Here is a 19797-nt window from a genome sequence, read left to right as displayed (position 1 = left end):
CCCTGACTGTGTGAAAGGTACACATCATACTCCCTGACTTCCTGGCTGGGTGACCTGGTCACATGCCAGGTGGGGGCTCAGCAGCTCCATGGCCCATCTGCTTCCTGGCACAGAAACGTGACTCAGTGTATGAGGGTCTGGGGCAGGGGGTGGGGTGGGGGCGCGGGTAATGGGAGGAGTCTCATGGTAGGTTCATCAACCCCATCTCACCCCCACCCTCCAACCCTCATAAAAGAAGTGTCTGGTCACATGTAGGGCTGTTGGGTGTCCATTCACCAGGCCCTGTCAGTGCAACATGGGGTCTACAGAGTGGAAATGGCCACCACATCCCCAGGCCCGAGCTGGGAAACTGCCCTTCATCCTGCCAAAAGTTTATGCCAGACCCACGAGTGAAAAGCACAGTGTGGACGTGGATATGCAGGGTGTATGAACATGTTTATACCAATTCTAGAGTTTACAATGTACTGTACATGTTGTCATTTTTGTGACTCAAATCTGTCCCATGACCTGTGTCACAGCTGTCACCGGAAAGCTATCCCCTGATACCAGCAGGATCCAGAAAGGGAGTGAATTGGGCTGCAGAAACCAGCCCATCTTGGGGCCAGGGGAGTGGGACAGGGTAGGGCCCATCAGCAGAATGGCAGGGGCCAGCGGCGTGGTGCCTGCTGGAGATGTAGAGGCTCCCAGGCCACCTGGTGACAGACTGGGGGTCAGCCCCTGTGGCACTCATCACCCAATGAGAGTGACACTGCAGTCACCCGGCCCTCTGGGGGTCGTGCCGTGTCCTTGCCGAGGTCACAGTAATGTGACCCCCACCATCCTGAAGGCAGGGCCCCTGAGGCATGTGCCACCCACATGTCAGGAGGCCCCTGGGCCTGCCGGGGCCGAAGTTCCACAAAAGGTGGAGGAAGGTCTCCTGTGCCGTGTGGTCGCTGGGGCGGGCGCCAGGCCGTGGGGTCACGGTTTGCAAAGCAGGGAAGCACCAACACCTCCACTTTCTGCTGGGCCGGCTGAGGCAGGGCTGCGGAAGGCTTCTGCTGACTTCCTCCCCTCCTCCTCCTCCACCTCCTCCTCCTCCTGCTCAGAGCTTCTCACGTCTTCCCCAAAATAGAAGATCTGCAGATTTAAACATGCCCAGGGTGGTGATTATACTTCCCTCCAGCCAGTCCCTGCAAGGCAGGTGACTCCCACCCCAGAGGGGCTCTGTACAACCCTCTTGGCTTAGTCCTCAGAGCCCACTGCTGCAGGCTTGGTCTGACCTCCGCTGGGCCGTGTTAATAGGCTGAACGAGCAGGAGGTGGTGTCTCACTTTCTGGCATAAGAATATGGACTGGGGTTTCCTGGACCTGGACACACATCCTGACGGCCTGCAGGGCCAGCCTCCGGCCATGGCAGTGGGGGTGGGGGTGGGTTGTAATCCTAACCTCCCTCCCACCCAGTGCATGAGTCCCACCCCCACGCCTAAGAGCCTGGCCTGTCCTGCCCCCTCCCCACGGACCTGGGTATCCACAAAGCCCCTCGGCCCTGGCCTGGCCCCAAGCACCCACCTTCTCCCCCATGCCAGTCTTTACTCCCGTCTTCACAGACTCACCTTAGAGATTTCCACCTCTCTTTTTCTGTTTGGTTCTCTGGGCTCTCACTTTCATAAGAAGCCAAATAAAGACCTGGTCAGAAAACGAGGTAAAATCACACAGTTATGGCCTATGATAATAGCCTGCCCTATACCCAGAGTCTGACCTGCTTTTTATTCTTAAATTAAACCTGTTGGGAGGTACACATGCAGTTGTATGTGCTAATTAATACAGAGAGGTCGGTGTACCCTTTCCCTAGTTTCTCCCAGTGGTCTGGGAGAAACCAATGGTCTCGCATTTGCAAAACTATAGCACAGGACCACCACCAGCATGTTGACGGTTTGCAGAACACCCTCATCACCACCAGAATCCCTCAGGCTGCCCTTTTAAGGCCCACCTGCTTCCCTTTCTTAATCCCTGGCCACCACTAATAGGTTCTCCATGTCCAGATTTTTGTCATTTCAAGAATGTGATATAGGGGCACCTGGGTGGCTCAGTCAGTTAAGCGTCCAACTCTGGATTTCCACTCAGGTCACGATCTTGTGGTTTGTGAGATCAAGCCCCATGTGGGGCGCTATGCTGACAGCACAGAGCCTGCTTGGGATTCTCTCTCCCTCTCTCCCTCTCTCTGCCCTTCTCTCACTCTTGCTGTCTCTGTGTCTCTCAAAATAAATACATAATTTTAAAAGAAGAATGTGATATAAATCGAATCAGTAGGTAACATATGGGATGGTCTCTTTTCACTCCGAGTGATTCTCCGTGTTTCATCCAAGCTGTAGTATGAATCAATACTTAATTCCTTTTTCTTGCTGAAGACTATTCCGTGGCATGGATATACCACAGTGTGTTTAGCCACTCACCCACTGAAGGACACCTGCATTGCTTCCAGTGTTTCGCTAGAACTATTTATGCTGCTGTAATCATTGGAGTGCGGGTTTTTTGTGTGAACATGAGTATTCGTTTCTCTGGGATAAATAAATGCCCGAGAGCACATTTACTGAGTCAGACAGGCGGTGCAAATTTAGTTTTATAAGAAACCCTTTGTCTAGTTCTACATCCTGAAGATTTCCTGTTACTTTTATTCTTCCTAAAAGCTATACAGTTTTACATTTTATATTCGAGTCTGTGATTCATTCTGGGTTAATTTTTCATAAAAGGTGTAAGGATGAGGTCAAAGTTCATTTTTTGGCTTATGGATGTTCAGATGCCCCTGTTCCATTTGTTGCAAGGGCTCACTTTCCTCCGCTGAATTGCTTTTACACCATTCTCAAAAATCCCTGGGCACAGTGGGGTGTCTGGGTGGCTCAGTCAGTTGAGCGTCTGACTTCGGCTTGGGTCACGATCTTGTGGTTCATGAGTTGCAGCCCTGCATCTGGCTTGCTGCTGTCAGCTCAGAGCCCGCTTCGGATCTTCTGTCCCTCTTGCTCTCTACCTTTCCCCATGCACACGCTCTCTCTCTTAAAATTGAATAAACATTTAAAAAAAGTCACTGGGCATTTGTGTGGGTCTATTCTTGGGTTCTCTATTCTGTCCCATTGATCCACGTATCTGTCTTACCAATACCACACTGCCTTGATTATTGTAGCTGTATAATATCAGCTTTAATATTGGGTAGAGTAATCCCCCCCATTTTATTCTTCTTTTTCAAAATTGTTTCAGCTATTCTAGTTTCTATGGCTTCCCATATACATTTCATTTAAAAAAATTTTTAAAAATATATATTTTTGAGAAAGAGACAAAGTGTGAGTGGGGGAGGAGCAGAGAGAGAGGGAAACAGAATCCAAAGCAGGCTCCAGGCTCTGAGCTGTCAGCACAGAGCCCAACATGGGGCTCGAACTCATGAACCATGAGATCATGACCTGAACTGAAGTTGGATGCTCAACTGACTGAGCCACCCAGGCTCACCCCCATATAGAATATGTATCTTTGTATCTTTGTCTGCAAAAAAAAAAAAAAAAAAAATACTGTCTTTTGATGGGAAAATCCTGGATTTTGATAGGAAATGCATTAAATCCGTACTTAAATTTGGGGAGAATTGGTATCATTGCTATGCTGAGTCTTCCAATTCATGCATGTCATGTCCCTCCATTTATTTAGACCTTCTCTGATTTCTTTCATTAGCATCATGTAGATTTTGGCATGCAAATCTTGGATATGTTTTGTTAGATTTATACCTAAGTATTTAATGTTTTTGAGCGATTATATTGAGTGATGGTGTTGTATTTTTAATTTCAGTGTCCACATATTCATTGTTAGCACACAGAAATATGATAGATTTTTGTGTCTTTATCTTGTATTCTGCAACTTGTGCTGAACCCACTTAGTTCTAGGAGTTTTGGAGATTCTTTGGGATTTTTTACATTTTTTAATAAATAAGGACAGTGTTAATTCATCCTTTCTGATCTGTCTTTATTTTCTTTTCTTGCGTTATTGCATGAACTAGATCTCCATTACTATCTTGAACAAAAGTGGTGAGAGTATATATCCTTGCCTTATTACTGATCTTAGTGAGAAAGCAGTCTTTCACCATTAAAAATGATGTTAGTGGAAAGGTTTTGGTAGGTGCAGTTTATCAGATTGATAAATTCCCCTCGATTCTTATTTTTCTGAGAGTTTTTCCCATGCATGGGTGTAGAAATCTGTCAAATGCATTTTCTGTGTCAGTTGATATAATCAAGTCATTTTTCTCTGTTAGTCTGTTAATATAGTAGATGACACTGATTGATTTTCAAATATTGAATAGTATCGTATCTCTGGAATAAACTCACTTGGTCATGATATCTAACTATTTTTCAATATTGCCAAATTCTATTTGCTAATATTTTGTTAAGGAATTTTTGCATCTATATTCACAAGGGATCTTGGTCTTTACTTTCTTTGTTTTACTACCTTTATCTGGTTTTGGTGTCAGGGTAATACTGGCTTCATAAAATGAACTGGGAAGTTCCGTCCTCTTCTGTTTTTTTTTTTGTTTGTTTGTTTGTTTATTTATTTTTGGGAGAGAGAGAGAGAGAGAGAGAGAGAGACAGAGTGTGAGCAGGCAAGGGGTAGAGAGAGGGAGACACAGAATCCTAAGCAGGCTCCAGGCTCCAAACTGTCAGCACAGAGCCCAACACAGGGCTCGAACCCATGCACTGTGAGATCATGACCTGAACTGAAGTTGGATGCTTAACTGACTGAGCCACCCAGGTGCCCTGTCCTCTTCTATTTTTTGAAAACGATTGTGTAGAATCCATATTAAGTCTTCCTTAAATGTTTAATAGAATTTTCTAGTGTAACTGTCTGAGCCTAGAGATTTCATTTTTGGGATGTTTTAAAATTACAAATGCAATTTCCTTAATGGTTATAGGGCTATTCAAATGATCTATTTTGTGGCAGTTTATGCTATTCAAGGAATTGGTCCATTTCGTCTAACTGGCCAAATTAATGGGTCTAGAGTTGTTCACAGTATTTTCTTATTAGCCTTTCAATGATGACAGAGACTATAGTGACATCTTCCATTTCATTCTAGATATTAGCATTTCTGTCTTCTCTTTTTCTTTAAGAGGTTCTTTGCTGGAGGATGGCAATGTTACAGTTCTTTTCAAAGCACCAACTTCCTGTGGGTTACTTGAACAGTTTTTAGAATTCCATTTTGATTTATGTACAGTAAATTCCTGAAGGATATTTTCACTGGATATAGAATTCTGGGTTGGCAGCTATTTTCTTTCAGCACGTGAAAAATATGCCACTGCCTCTGGCCACCATGATTTCTGATGAGTACTCTAGTCATCCAAATTGTTTTGCCCTTATAGGTAAAGTGTCATTTCTTTCTCAGTGTTTTCAAAATTTGTGTCTTTTTATTTGGTGCTCAGAAATGTGACTATGATGTATCTTGGTATGGGTTTTTTTGGGTTGATCCTTTTTGGAATTCACTTGGCTTCTTGAATCTGTAGGTTTCTATCTTTTCCAAATCTGGGAACTTTCCAGCTATTACTTCTTGGATTATTTTTTCAACCCTGTCCATTTTGTCCCCTTCCTTCCCAGACTCTGATGACAAGAGTGTTAGATCTTTTGTTATAGTCCCACAGGTCCCTGACACTCTGTTGTTCAGATTGTTTAATTTCTATTGTTCCATCTTCCAGCTCATCAATTCTTTGCTTTGTCTTTTCCATTCTGCTGTTGAGACCATCTACTCAGTTTTTTATTTTAGATTGTATTTTTCAATTCTATAATTTCTACTTGGCTCCTTTTTATATCTTCTGTTTCTTTGCTGATACTTTCTATACTGTCACCTGTTTCAGGGAGCCTCAAGGCTGGCTGTATTGCTAGGCAGGTCTTGCCAGAGGAAGCCTGGAGCTTAGTGCTAGTCAGGATTCTGTCAGAGGCTGTGACTAACCCAGTTGGGGCTCAATACATCTTAGGTCCCTTCTCTTGCTTTCTTCAGTTATTATTATTATTGTTTTTTTTGGTGGGGGGAAGGAGAGGATGAAACAAGGGTCACTGGAAGGAGCTCCTTTCTTTTTTGATTTGTTTTTTAAAGTTTATGTATTTATTTTCAGAAAGAGAGAGAGAGATAAATAGAGAGACAGAGTGAGAGTGAGCAAGAGAGAGAGAGAGACAGAGTGCAAGTGGGGGAAGGCAAGAGAGAGGGAAAGAGAGAGAGAGAGAGAGGGAGAATCCTAAGCAGGCTCCATGCTGTCAGTGCAGAGCCCAACACAGGGCTCAATCCCATGAACCGTGAGATCATTACCTGAGCTGAAATCCAGAGTTGGATGCTTAACTGACTGAGTCACCCAGGTGCCTTGGAAGGTGCTCCTTTCTAAGGGCACTTCAGAAGGGCTAAGTTTTTTTGCTGTATGTTCATGGCTAAATCACTGCCTCACACACAGCACGTTCTCTAGAGATACCATTGGCTGAAGGAGTGAATGAAATGCCCTTCTCTTGGGACACTTGGGTGGCTTAGTCAGTTAAGCGTCCAACTCTTGATTTCAGCTCAGGTCATGATCTCACAGTTATGAGATGGAGCCCCACAATGGGCTTTACACTGGGCATGGAGCCTACTTAAGATTCTCTCTCCCTCTGCCCCTCCCTTGTTCATGCTCTCTCTCAAAAAAAAAAAAAAAAGAGAGAGAGAAAGAGAGAGAGAAGAGAAATGCCCTTCTCTCACTCCTCTCCCTGCCCCCAGGCTCTCCCACCCCTTTCCTAATACGCTTTTGACACATTACTGCACAAGTTCTATTGGTTAATGACAACAGTTATCATAGTAACTAGTAGGTTAAATAATGGCCCCCAGAGATATCCAGATCCTACTCCCCAGGACATGTGAATATGTTAGCTTCTGTGGGCAAAAGGGACTCAGCAGATAAGATTAAGTTAAGGATATGGAGATGGGGGGATTATCCTGGATTATCCAGCAGGGCCCTAAATGACACTGCAAGTGTCCTTCTAAGAGCGAGACAGAGGAGACTTGACCACAAGAGAGAAGATGATGTGATGGTGGAAGCAGAGGTTCAAATGATGTGCTTTGAAGATGGAGGAAGGGGGTCATGTGCCAAGGAATATGGGTGGCCACTAGAAGTCATAACAGGACAGGGAACAGTCTTCCCCTCAGAGCCTCCAGAAATAACCAGCTCTGTTGACACCATGATTTCAGCCCAGTGGAACTGACTTTGGACTCTAAGAGAATAAATCAGTGTTGCTTTGAGCCACTTAGATGCAGCAGGTGAGGCTTAGAGAGGGTGAAGCACCTGCCTAGAGTCACACAGCTTGCTGGGGTGGGAACAGCCCAGGCTGGTTTATCCATCAGGCTGCTGAACTTCTTGTTGCAGGTAGGGATTACTGTTTCAGGTGAACACTCCCCTCCCCCCAACCCACCCCCAAAAGTTAATGGCTCCAAAACATAACATATAAAATGGCAAACTTGAAAGTATTAACAATTAAAAGCAAAATCATTAAAAACTCCTTTCTCCTAAGTTTTTGTTTTTGGCAGAACATGTTCTCCCAGGCACGGGTGTGGGTCCCTTTATAAAATGCTTGCTGTGGGGACGCCTGGGTGGCTCAGTTGGTTTAGCGTCTGACTTCAGCTCAGGTAATGATCTTGTGGTTTGTGGGTTCAAGCCCCGCATTGGGCTCTGTACTGACAGCTCAGAGCCTGGAACCTACTTCGGATTCTCTATCTCTCTCTCTCTCTGCCCCTCCCCTGCTCACGCTCTGTCTCTCTATCTCTCAAAAATAAATAAACATTGGGGCGCCTGGGTGGCTCAGTCGGTTGAGCGGCCGACTTCGGCTCAGGTTACGATCTCGCGGTCCTTGAGTTCGAGCCCCGCATCGGGCTCTGTGCTGACAGCTCGGAGCCCGGAGCCTGTTTCAGATTCTGTGTCTCCCTCTCTCTCTGACCCTCCCCCGTTCATGCTCTGTCTCTCTGTCTCAAAAATAAATAAATGTTAAAAAAAAATTAAAAATAAATAAACATTAAAAATTTTTTTTAAATGCTTGTTGTGCTCAGTGGGGACCTCCTGGGGTAGGTTGAGGGTCTTGGATCCAGGAAGCAGCTGACCATGGGGCCACATTGCCTCCCCTGAGATGATCAACTCAGGACCAAATGGCCACTTGCTTCCAGCACTTTCTCTTCCTGGAGTATGCTTGCTTAGAAAATTCACAAGCAAATTTGTCACATTTGATAAATGATCAGATGGGAATGCTGATTTACTGGAGGGCACAGACATTAATGGCACTCTGGAGAAAAGATGCCTCATCACACACACACACACACACACACACACACACACAGGCATGCACGCATTCACACAAACATGCACACACCCCCAGCTGTGGAAAGACCCATGGGGAGCCCAGGGCTCTGCCTTCCCTATGTGAGCACGGGGAGGGTAGTTCTCACCATCTTGCTTATTTTACCAATGAGGAAAGTGTGTGGGACCGATGGTTTCAATTTATGATGTCCAGCAGCAACCATACTGTGTCCAAGGGGAAGCCTGGCCCTGGGGACCCTGGAGGTCCCCAGCCTGCAGCTCCTCAGGCCCTGACTGGTGCTCAGCCTTCTCTGCTCCCTTTCACATCCAGCAAACATGGGCGTGATGCATCCTGCTCGCAGCAGGGGCCCCATATGGAGATGTGACTAGGAGACCACCCCAGAGTCCCAGAGCTGGGGGTGACAGAGGCCATAGGGTCACCTTACCATCCTCGCTGAAGATGGGGGCGGTGTGCAGGTAGTGGGTGATGCTGGGGTCTTGCTCAAAGGGACATTCCACTTGTTTCCACGTGATGAACTCTCCAACCTGCTTGGCCAGCTCCAGAAATTTCTGCCAGGGTCATTGAAACACAAATGGGAGCCCCTTACCCCGCCTCCACGCCTCAGTGCCTGGAGGTCACCTGTGAGAGCGGGCCAGTCTCACTCATCTGTCCCTGGGGGCCCACTCCTGGGCAGGGCAAGGCAGAGCACTGGGCAGTAAATGACAGACCCCCCATTAGGAAACCTGGGTGTTCGCCACATCTCTTCATTCCCTCTGTGGAATCTGGGGAGAGAGAGCATCTAGGGCCAGGTCATCGGCAGGCAGCACATCCAGCGAGAGGCGAGTATTACTCTAGTTTCATTCTTTTTCATGATTATCCCTGAGTTTGTTTATCTAGAGAATGATGCAAATAAATTTAAATAAATGTATTTAAGGAAGATTTAAGTGGATCCACTTAAAGCAGAATTTTATTTAAGTAAAATTTAAATACATTTATTTAAATTAAAAAAAAAATCTGTGCTGACTTAAAGAAGGCTTTTAAATAAACTGCCAGCATAAAGTCATGACCGGGTGGGAACGACCCTCTATGGCATCTTTCATCAGTCCTGGTGGCTGGCTCCAGCCCCCACTGCCCCTGCCCCAAATCTGGGGCCTCAGAAGCACTTTACAGTCTTGCCTTTCCTCCCTCGGTCTCAGGTCTGAGGACCAGTTTAAGAAGAGTGCAATACAGGGCTTTCCACAGCTGGTATGTGTGGGGTCTTCTGGAAAGTGTGATCTTGGGCTCCCGGGCCCCTCTGTTAATTTAACCCAAGGCCAGCCTCCTCCATGTCACTTCCAGTCCAGACTGTCCTGGGGATGCGGCGCCCAGGCTCCCTGCTGGACTGGACTTCTCCCTGCTACACAGGTTCTCAGGGCTAACCAGGCCAGCAGGCAGCACAGGAAAGTCTGCCGGGGAGTCTGTGTGAGGCCCCAGAGCAGAGGCAGCTCCAGGCCAGAGGGCCCAGGCGTTGGGTGGGGGACCCACCAGCAGGGGATGCTGTCCCCACAGAGCCCTTGGTGGGTTCTGTGCCAAAGCCCTGTTTTAGAGAGGGAGAGACTGGGGCTCAGATAGCGCAGGGGCCAGCCCAGGACTGACTGTCCCTTGGTGTTGGAGGCTGGGTGGGGCCAGCATGAGTGTGGGCCAGCCTTCCTAGGGAGAAGAGTCTCCTCCTTCTTGCAGATTCGGGGGTTGTCACTGCTGCATGGCTGGCTTTGTCTATCTGACTCAGTGACCACTTGCTGTCACTGCCCAGGGCTCTCAGGGCTCCTGGGCCTCAGCTCCCACCATGCCTAGCCCACCAGCCACTCCAAGATATGTGTGCTGGGTGGTCCCATGTGTGTGTGGGGGGGGTCAGCCTGCCTTTGCTTCTAAGGAGCTCAGGGACTGGAGAGCTGTGACCAAGGAATGCCCAGTCCACTGAGTATGGGCTGCGCCACCCTCTGTCTGGGAGGTCAAGGGGAGCTTCCTGGAGGAGGGGGACACTTGAGCTGATGGCAGTGAGTGTCTGCAGAGGGAGTAGAAATCTTTCCTTCTCTGCCCACACTGCTTGCCCACCTCCTCCTGTGCTCAGGGAGGCCTTCCCTGACACATGCCCTGTGCCCTGTGCGGGTCACAGCATCTCACCCATTGTCACTGTGGGTCCGTGGGGCTTTCTCACAGCCTTGTGCTCTTCGAGGGCTGAAAATGAGTCTGCCTCACCTGTGGCGGGCAGTGGGGGATCAGTGCCTGCATGAGCCTCAGTCTCCTGTGGAAGGGGTGGGGTGGGGAGACCCTGATAATCCCACCGTGATGTCTTGTGAACCGTCCCCAATTCGTCTGGTGCCTCTGCCCTGGGGGCTTTGATTGTCGGGGGCCCCTGGACTCTACCTCAAAGTTGACATGTCCATTGGGGAGGCGGTTGGCACAGCCCTCGTTCAGGAAGTAGATGTCTTTGATGAGCAGGCTGAAGAAGGGAATGACGATCTGGAAGAGAGGGTACAGGTCAGCCCTCAGTCGGCAGGAAGCACAGGCCCCTTTACCCTAGCACCAGACTCTTTCTTCCCAGGCCCCATCAGACTCCAGTGCTGACTGAGCACCTACTGTATACAGCACCCCCCCCCCCACACACACACACACCGCCTCCCCGTGTTGGGGCTGAATGAAAGATGCATGGTCCTCATGCCTTTTGAACATTTCTTCCACTCTCCGCGGGGAGAGGCTGGTGGCAGTTCCCCTCGACCCTCCACCATCCAGGGATCTGCAGACCACCTGGTTCAAGTGTGCCAGGAGGACTTCAGGTGCATGCAGAGCCCACCATGAGATATGTATGGAAAGTGAGTCACCTGTTGTGAAATTCTGCAGCCTACTTTTTAAAATATATATTTCATGATTTGTCATTTTATGCCTTTCTTGATGCCTGAAGGAACAGACTTTGGAGCCCGGCCTGAGTAGGGCGGGGGTCTCTGCGTATCACTGCCTGGATGTCTCATTTCTCCCTCCCTGCTCTGCACATGCCAACTCCTGGCCCCTAGGGTAGGGACACCCACTGCTGACAGCTCTGGCGACCCGAGGGGAGCTGGCTGGGTGCACGCTGCTGCGGTGGGTTGGACTGTGTCCCCCCAAAAGATACATTTGAGTCCTAAACCCTGGTGCCTGTGAATGGGACCTAATTTGGAGATAGTCTTTGCAGATGGAATCGGGTTAAGAGGAGGTCATACTGGATAGAATGAGCTCTCCTCCAGTGACTGACGTCCTTGTGAAAAGAGGGAAATTTGGACACACACAGGAAGGATAGCCATGTGAAGACAGAGGCAGAGATGGGAGTGATTTGGCCACTGGCCAAGGAACACCCAGGGCCATCAGAAGCTGGGAAAGGCAAAGAAGGATGCCCCCTTTGGAGGGAGCATGACCCAGACAGACTACCTTGATTTTGGCATGTGGCCTCTAGAATGGGGAGACAATACATTTCTGTTCTTTTCTTTTTATAATTTTTTAATGTTTATAAATTTATATATAACATTTATAAATGTTTATGTTTTTGAGAAAGAGAGACAGACCGTGAGTGGGGAAGGTACAGAGACAGGCGGAGACAGAATCCGAAGCAGGCTCCAGGCTCTGAGCTGTCAGCACAGAGGCCAACGCGGGGCTGGAACTCATGAGCCGTGAGATCCTGACCTGAACCGAAGTTGGACACCCAACCAACTAAGCCACTCAGGTGCCCCTGTTCTTTTTTCATTTTTAAGTAGGCTTCACACCCAGTGCGGAGACCAACACAAGGGCTTGAACTCATGACCCCAAAATCAAGACCTGAGCTGAGATCAAGTCAGATGCTTAACCGACTGCACCACCCAGGCGCCCCAACATTTCTGTTGTTCTAAGCCAGTTCCTAGGGAACTAACACGCCTGCTGTGCCCTCAGGCTCCAGAGCTGGGCATGTGCTGCCAGTCCGGCCAGGAGTGGCCTTCAGCCCATCACCCTTGGGACCAGGCGCCAGGGCCTGACATTTCTGGCTAACCCCTTATCTAAGTTGATAAAGGCTTTGAGATCAGGACCTGGGTATGACCACTCTGCACAGTACGGATGCATGGATGGCTCAGTGGGTCAAGGAAGATGGGAAACTGAGGCCCACACAGTGGCAGGGCCTGGCCCAAGGTCACCCAGTGAGTGAATGCTGAGGCTGGGACCAGAGCCAGATTTAGCAGGGAGATGAATTGCCTGGTTTGTCCAGGGCTGAGGGGTTACATGAGATACAGTTTCAGTGCTAAAAGTGGAGCCATCCCAGGGAAACTGGGACAAACTGGTCACCTTAGATTTATGTCAACTCCTCAGACATTTGCTCAGGTCTTCACTGTGCTAGGTGCTGGGGCTTGGAGAAGAGTGAGGGTATGTCAGACACATCCAGTGTAGTGGAGCCTTTTCCCTGAAGTCTTTGCTATCTATAGGCTGGGTTTAATTCCCATTTGGGCCCCTAAAGAGCTCTCCACTCATGCCCTGTCACAGGGGCATTGGTGGCCGGCCTGAGTGCTCCATTGTGCCAAGCTATACATGCATGGGGATCGAGTTTCATCTCAGCAAGTTCCGAGATGCAGGGTTCTATTACCCTAACTTACAGACAAGGAAGTAGAGACCCAGAGAGGTTAAGCAACTCACACAAGCTCACACAGCAGTAAGTAGCTCAGGAAGGACTAGCCCCTGTCCTGCCTGCTTTCTCACTGTGCCAGGAGGGAGAGCAGTCTCTGTGCATCTCCCTATGCCCACCACAGTGCTGAGCCCCAGGCCCAGGGTTGGGGCATGATGGCTGCGTTGGGTTGTAATGTGCCTGAAATGTTCCAGGACAGGGAGGGGATTAAGGGCAGTGGTCCTCAGGGACTCAGTGCAGGCTTCCTAGAGGGTGGACATTGGAACTGGTCCTCAAAGAGGCAGCATTTTCTGAGAACTTCTCACCATTTCTGCCTGCCCACATGGGCTCAGACTACCATCCTATCAGGCTTTAGCATCCTGGCCGGTCTTCCTGCCCCCATGGGTTGACTGTAACCCACTGATGTTGTTTTCTGGAGCTAAGCGGTGGCATCAGGGGGTCAGCCAAAGAATCCTGTGTGGAGTGGGCCCCATCACAGAGATGGGGAGAAAGAGGGGCAGATAGGAACTAGCTATAGATAAGAAGAAAGCATAGAATGCCATGACCACTGAGACCTCCTGGCCTCAAAATTTCAGCTGTAGCAGTGAGGAACTGCGAGAGCATCAGCAAATATTCTTCCTTCCTTCCTTCCTTCCTTCCTTCCTTCCTTCTATCTGTCCCTCCATCCATCCAACCAACAATTCATCCATCCATCTTCCAGTCTTCTATCCATTTATGAAGCACCTTCTGTGGGCCCAGCCGATGATCCATATCTCTTTGGACGTTAGAGGAGAATGCAGAAAAATGAAAGGCACAGCTCTGTAAATCACCCACCTCGAGCCCCTGTACCCCAGAGCTGGAAGGGGGCTCAGCGTGCAGGAACGGGACATCACAGTCCACCCCACAGCCACCTGGTGATCACGGATGGAAGAAAAATAATGCAGAGTGCCAGTGCCATAATTGACATCTTGGACCAAAGGTGGCAGCCAACTCTATCTGCCCCCACTCCACAGTCCCACTCCTGGGCCACAGGCGAGGACCTCTGTGACTGCCACACAGCACCTGCGCTCTGGGAATAGGACGAGGCCTGGTGGTGCGCTGGAGAGGCTGACTCCTGGTTTTGCCACCTACTTGCTGTGAGACTGGACAAGTGAGGTCTCCTCTCTGAGACTCAGTCTTCTAATCTGGGAAATGGCACTGCTAGAATCCACCCGGTAAGTAGTCATCAGAATTGAATGGAAGGGAGAGACAGAGTCAAGTAGTCCTCACGTGGTAAGTGTTCAGTGAAGCAAGATCTCTGTCCCTGACACTCTGGTTTTGCAGCTTCCTGGCTCCTGGGGGACAGGCTCACTTGCCCGGGATTTTGAGGTTCTGTCTCACTGAATGCTGCTCCCTGGCATCAGCCCTCCTCAGACCCAGAGCTGCTGAAGGGCTCACAGCCTGAATAGGAAAGGCCAGCTGGATAGGACATAGCCATCAGTGGGGCCAGGGTCTGTGAACACCCACCCTGGGAGGGCCGGCTGGGTGGCACAAATGTGCAGGTCTTGGCCTGCTCCCCAGACTTAAACCTTGGTAGCCATCTCATCTAATTCCACAGGGACTTTGAATTTCAAGAACAGCAACTTGTTCTCAAACTGGAAACAGACCTCCACAAACACGGCAGAGACCTAATTCTGCCAATATTCCTGCCAGGAGATCAGGCAGAAAAGGTCTTGGTGTTTCTTCCCCATGGATATGATAACTCTAATCATCGGGCTGGTGACAGGTTTTAAGCCAGAGGTTCCCCGCAATCCCAGGGCCCAGTTTCTTGTATTGGAGGCCACCAGGAGAATTTGGGAGACAAATACAATTGATCAGGGTCAGCGAGGCCCCCAAATGCAAATGTATAAGAACAGAGCCTGTGAAAAGGCAGTTCTAGTGAGCGAGAAGCTTGGTTCAGTCATTGCCAAAACCGTGAATGTGATCTGAAGCTATATCAATGAAGGTATTGCGTTTAGAGTAAGGAGGTGTAAGACCCTATGTACTTGTAAACAATTTGATCTGAAACAGAAGGGACTCTGACAAGTCACACTGTTCAGGGACCAAAGAGATCCAAGTGGGGAGTGGACTGGAGACCGAGTATGGCGGGGCAGACCTGGGTTGTTGACTTAGGAGGGAGGGGAAGGGGACCCGGGGGCGCCGAAGGACTGGTGGGTAGAAGAGGGAGCAGCCTCATTCCGCCTGGTCCTCCAGAGAGGACAACCCCAGCCCCATAAGGGAACACTTCCTACCAGCTAGAGCTGCGTGAGCATGGGCTGATCTGTTCTGTAAGGTGGTGAGTTGCCCAAATTGGAGGCAAAGAAGGAACATGGCTGCCTATACAGATGCTGTAGAAGGGCAGGGGTTTGGACCCAGTGACGTTGGAGTTGGCATAGAGGCTCTCTGATACAGCCCATCTAGGCCAAGGTAGGGAGTAGGAAGGAGTAGGGAGGAGCTCTCAAGGCCAGGCAAGCCTCTGACCTACCTTCTCCCGGCTGCTGTGGGCAGTCAGGGAGCGGTGGGCTGCCCCCCGCAGGGCTGTCCTGTAGTTGCAGAAATTCCCTGTCGGGTCCATCTGGTGCTGGAAGGAGACAGGGAAGCATGTGGGGGAGCTGCATCCCAGGGTCGGCCAGTTCCAGCCGGCAGCCCGGCAGCCTTGCTTACCTCAAGGATGAAAAACTTGGCTGTCTTCACTTTGGCCCAGGTCTTCTTCAGCCTGGAGACAGGGCTCATGTTCATGCCGGCTGGAAGAGGGAGGGTCGAGCTAGGGGAGTGTCTCTGGGCTGCACAGTCTGCTTAATTGCCTAGGGCGAGAGGCCTGGGGGGTGGCCCCAGCTGGCCGCCTGAACCAAGGTTGAGGCCTCTGCAGACGGCCCGATGGTGGTGTATGGGTGCTGGGGACACTGTGTCTGGGCGAACCGGCCCATGTGTGCAGGCCCCTGTCCCCGCCAAACTGGCCCCACACCATGACCAGGGTCTGCTTTGGACCCCTGCTGTCCCTGGTTCTGGGGACACACTGTCCAGCCCTCACCAAACACCCTGGCAAGGAAGGCCTCAAAGGGGGGGGTCAAGTCTCCAGGACCTCTGGGGCAGGGGAGTATGGGCTCAGCAGCACCAACCTTGCTCAGAGGAGGGCCCTGGTTTCCCCCCCGCACCCCACCCCTGGCCTGTCTGCAAGTGCCTCTGGGGGCGCTCCCACAGGGCCCGGGGCTGGCTGGCCTACTCACAGATAATGGCCATCAGAGAGTTGAAGTTGCCAATGTTGAAGCACTCACGGGCCACGTCAATGAAGAACTCCACCACCTGGGCCCTCTGCTTCTTCTTGGCCGGCTGGGGAGAAGGCATCTGAGCCTTAGTGGTGACACGGCCCCACCCCATCACTAGGCCAGTCCCTCATCAACATTCTCTCAACCCAGTTCACGGTGGAGCCGCTTGATGCTGGGTAGTCTGCAGCCAGAGAGTTCAGGGTCTCTGCGCGTCCTCGGCAGAGCCCGCAGAGCCCACCACCATGACGGGCTGTGGGGGAGGGGGTCTGACGGGACTCCACGGGGCATCCAGAGTGCTGAGGGGCTCTCCCTCCAAGACACAGCTCCTCCCTCCAGGCCCAGCTCCAGCATCCTCCATGGCTCCCTCACCCGTCCCCCGTGCATCGAGCTTGCTCTCCCCACCCTGGGGCTGCACGGACCCCGGCCCTGTCCCCAGAGTGGCCCCCTCCACTGCTTCCTGTTGAATGACTGCATGGCTTCACCTCCAGCTTGTGGCCAAGTGCTTGGGACCCTGACTTCTCTGATGGCTCCAAACAATGTTATCCCCTGGGCCGTCCTAGACTGAGGCACTGCTGGGCTCCTGGGAGGGCTCAGTCCAGCTTTGCCTATGTAAAAACTGCCACCTGAGCTGCCAGGCCAGTAATGCAAATGCAGGAAGCAGGTGGGGCCCGTGGAACCCTACCCTGTGTTCTTTCCATATGGATTTTGCCGGCTTGCTCTTACGTGCAGCAGTGGTCTTTACTGCCACAAGGAAGCATGAGACTGCCCAAACCCCGTTCAGAAAGCCTCCCACCCGAGGTCCTTCCTGTCCCTGTCGGGGTGTCTGTACAGTGGTGGAGATGGCTGAGCCTGGCGGGGATGGAGGCCAGGCATTTCAGCCTGCTGTTGGTGCCCAACAGGAAGCACTGTCAAGGCTGAGGCATCGCAGACCAGCTTCTCCTTCTGAGCAGGCCTGCCTCTGCCCCTTTCTCTGCCCCTTACCCCAGTTTCCATCTCAGCATTTGCTTCCAGAGAGCCCCACCTGGCACCTGTGTTGCCTTCAGTCTTTCCTTCCCTGACACAAGTGGCCCCAGGGCCTCACCTGATGGTGACAGGGGGCTTGGAGGAGGTTCCTCCGCTCTAAGGAAGAGAAGAGGGTGGGCAGGGTCTGGCCCTGAGGGACCGTGACTTGGTGACAAGGGCACCTGGCTCAGTATTGATGTCTTCCTGCCTTCTGGGAGAAGCTGGAGACCTGGGCTTTGCATGTACAATCTCCCAGTTCTTAAAAGGTTGGGGCATTTCTATTCTAAATGCTGAGAGAGCCAAACACAGTGTGGCAGCAGGGCAGGCCACGCCACCCAAGGCAGATAGGAAGAGATGGGGGTGGGACCACTTGGCAGATCTGACTCCTTCAGCAAGTCATCTCTGACACTCTCTGTCAGAGTCCAGTGGATCCATGCCAGGCTCCATCCAGAGAGAAATGTCACGGTAGGCAAGCTGGGTGGTGACACCTGGTGTCCCAGAGAGGTGCCCAGCTTGGTCCCGGGCTTGGACACAGACAAGCTCAAGAGGCCCTTCTGGTTCCCTCCCAGGTGGGCTCCCCCAACCCCCACCACCTTTGGCTAAGCCAGGTCATACCCCCCGGCTTTCTACGCACCATGCAGATCTCAGTCGCCACGAGGTAGCACAATCTGTTGAACCATTTCACATAAGCCTCCAGATTGTTGGTCTTGTCACTGAAACAAGGCTGGGAAAGACACAAGGATCATACTCAGTCTTTCTGTCAATAACTTTTGGAACATGGAGTCAGTTCATTGATCATTATTGTAGATGATCTGGAAACCGTTGAAACCTCAAAATCATCCACAAATACCAATAGTTTGAAGTGTATCCTTCCAGTCTTTTTTCTATATACTCGAAGATGTAAGTTAATATGATATATATCTATATATATCTATATATATATATATGCATAGCTCCCCCACATCTGATTGTCATTTTTCATGGATTCTGTCTTTGTGAATCTGTCTGCTTCCTAAAAATGTATTTGTAGCCCCAAATTGCTACTCATGTCACTGTCACTTGCTGTCATTCATGGATATGTGCAGAGTGGCAAAAAATTTGAGTCACGTGGGGTGCCTAGGTGGCTCAGTCAGTTAAGCACCCGACTTTGGCTCAGGTCACAATCTCACGGTTCATGGGTTCGAGCCCCACATTGGGCTTGGTGCTGACAGCTCAGAGCCTGGAGCCTGCTTCAGATTCTGTGTCTCCCTCTCTCTCTGCCCCTCCCTTGCTCATGCTCTCTGTCTCTCTGAAAAACAAATAAACATTAAAAAAAATATTTGAGTCACTCAAAGTGCCTTTTTGTTCCCAGCAGAGGTTGAGCTGACACCCTGCCTTCTCGTTTCAGCTCCCCTACTGTGAAGAAACTGTCCTTTTTTTTTTTTTGTGGTCTGTTCAGTGTGATGGTGAGTTCCCTGCTTAACGTGGCTCCAAGCACAGTGCTGCAGTTCCTGAGCACATGAAGGTTGTGATGTGCCCTAACGAGAAAATACGTGTTAGATAAGCTGCACTCAGACATGAATCATGAGTTCAATGTTATTGGAAGAACAATATATGTTAAATACGGTGTCTTTGAACAGAAACACGCACAATGCAAGGTTATGTATTGGCTGGTCGATGCAAATGTGGTGGGAGGCTTGCAAGGAACTTACCCCTGTATTTCCCTTGGGAGCAGTGGCATTTGCTAATTCTGTATTCACGACAACTTCATGGATATAATCATGTTAAATTATGAGAGTCAACTGTATGTATCTATCTGCACATAACTGTATATATGCTTCCGTATTTTTCCACATGAACCTTTTCATGTGTCATAAAATATCCCTTGGAAACATAATTTTTCGATTGATGTGGAATATTCAGCTGTATAAATGTACTGAAGTTTAAAAGATTTAACTTAACTTAAATATTCATGTTGAAATTGCCAGGGTGACTTTCAATAAGTAGAGGGGGAGATGGAATTGGGGATCTATTAATCCAAAAGAAGTAAAGAAAAGAGGAAAAAAGACAGGGAAGAGTTGGGAAGACAAGTCAAAGGTGCACAGAAAGTGGTAAAACCTGATCCATATATATCAGTAATTATAATTGCTGTTTTTTTATTTTATATTATTTTATTTTACTTTATTTTATTTTATTTTTCAGTGTGTGTGTGTGTGTGTGTGTGTGTGCACGAGCAGAGGAGAGGGGCAGAGGGAGAGAGAGAGAGAGAATTTTTTTCTTTTGGTTTATTTATTTTTGAGAGAGAGAGAGCATGAACAGGGAAGGGGCAGAGAGAGACAGAGACACAGAATCCAAAGCAGGCTCCAGGCTCTGAGCTATCAGCACAGAGTCCCACACCTGGCTCTCTTGAGCATGAGATCATGACCTGAGCTGAAATCAGATGCTTTAACCAACGGAGCCATACAGGTGCCCAGAATCATTTTTTTTTAATGTTTGTTTATTTTGAGAGGGGGAGGGGCACAGAGAGAGAAGGAGAGAGAACTCCAAGCAGGCTCCATGCTGTCAGTGCAGAGCCTGATGTGGAGCTCAATCC

General features: G+C 49.7%; 1 protein-coding gene across 1 annotated transcript in view; it reads right to left on the bottom strand.

The window, feature by feature from the left end:
- Nucleotides 1-1076: 1076 nt before the first annotated feature.
- RASGEF1C (RasGEF domain family member 1C) overlaps nt 1077-19797 on the bottom strand; it is a 38247-nt gene continuing 19526 nt past the window's right edge. The window contains exons 6-13 of the mRNA XM_042932449.1: nt 17860-17949; nt 16185-16287; nt 15622-15701; nt 15443-15538; nt 10710-10805; nt 8749-8872; nt 1592-1664; nt 1077-1116 (exon numbers count right to left, since the gene is read on the bottom strand). Coding sequence (XP_042788383.1) covers nt 1092-1116; nt 1592-1664; nt 8749-8872; nt 10710-10805; nt 15443-15538; nt 15622-15701; nt 16185-16287; nt 17860-17949 — 687 coding nt within the window. The 3' untranslated portion in view covers nt 1077-1091. The remainder of the gene's footprint in view (nt 1117-1591; nt 1665-8748; nt 8873-10709; nt 10806-15442; nt 15539-15621; nt 15702-16184; nt 16288-17859; nt 17950-19797) is intronic.

The sequence above is a fragment of the Panthera leo genome, chromosome A1, assembly GCF_018350215.1.
Source record: "Panthera leo isolate Ple1 chromosome A1, P.leo_Ple1_pat1.1, whole genome shotgun sequence".
In the NCBI taxonomy this organism is placed as follows: domain Eukaryota; kingdom Metazoa; phylum Chordata; class Mammalia; order Carnivora; family Felidae; genus Panthera; species Panthera leo.
This window is presented reverse-complemented; position numbering and strand designations above follow the sequence as displayed.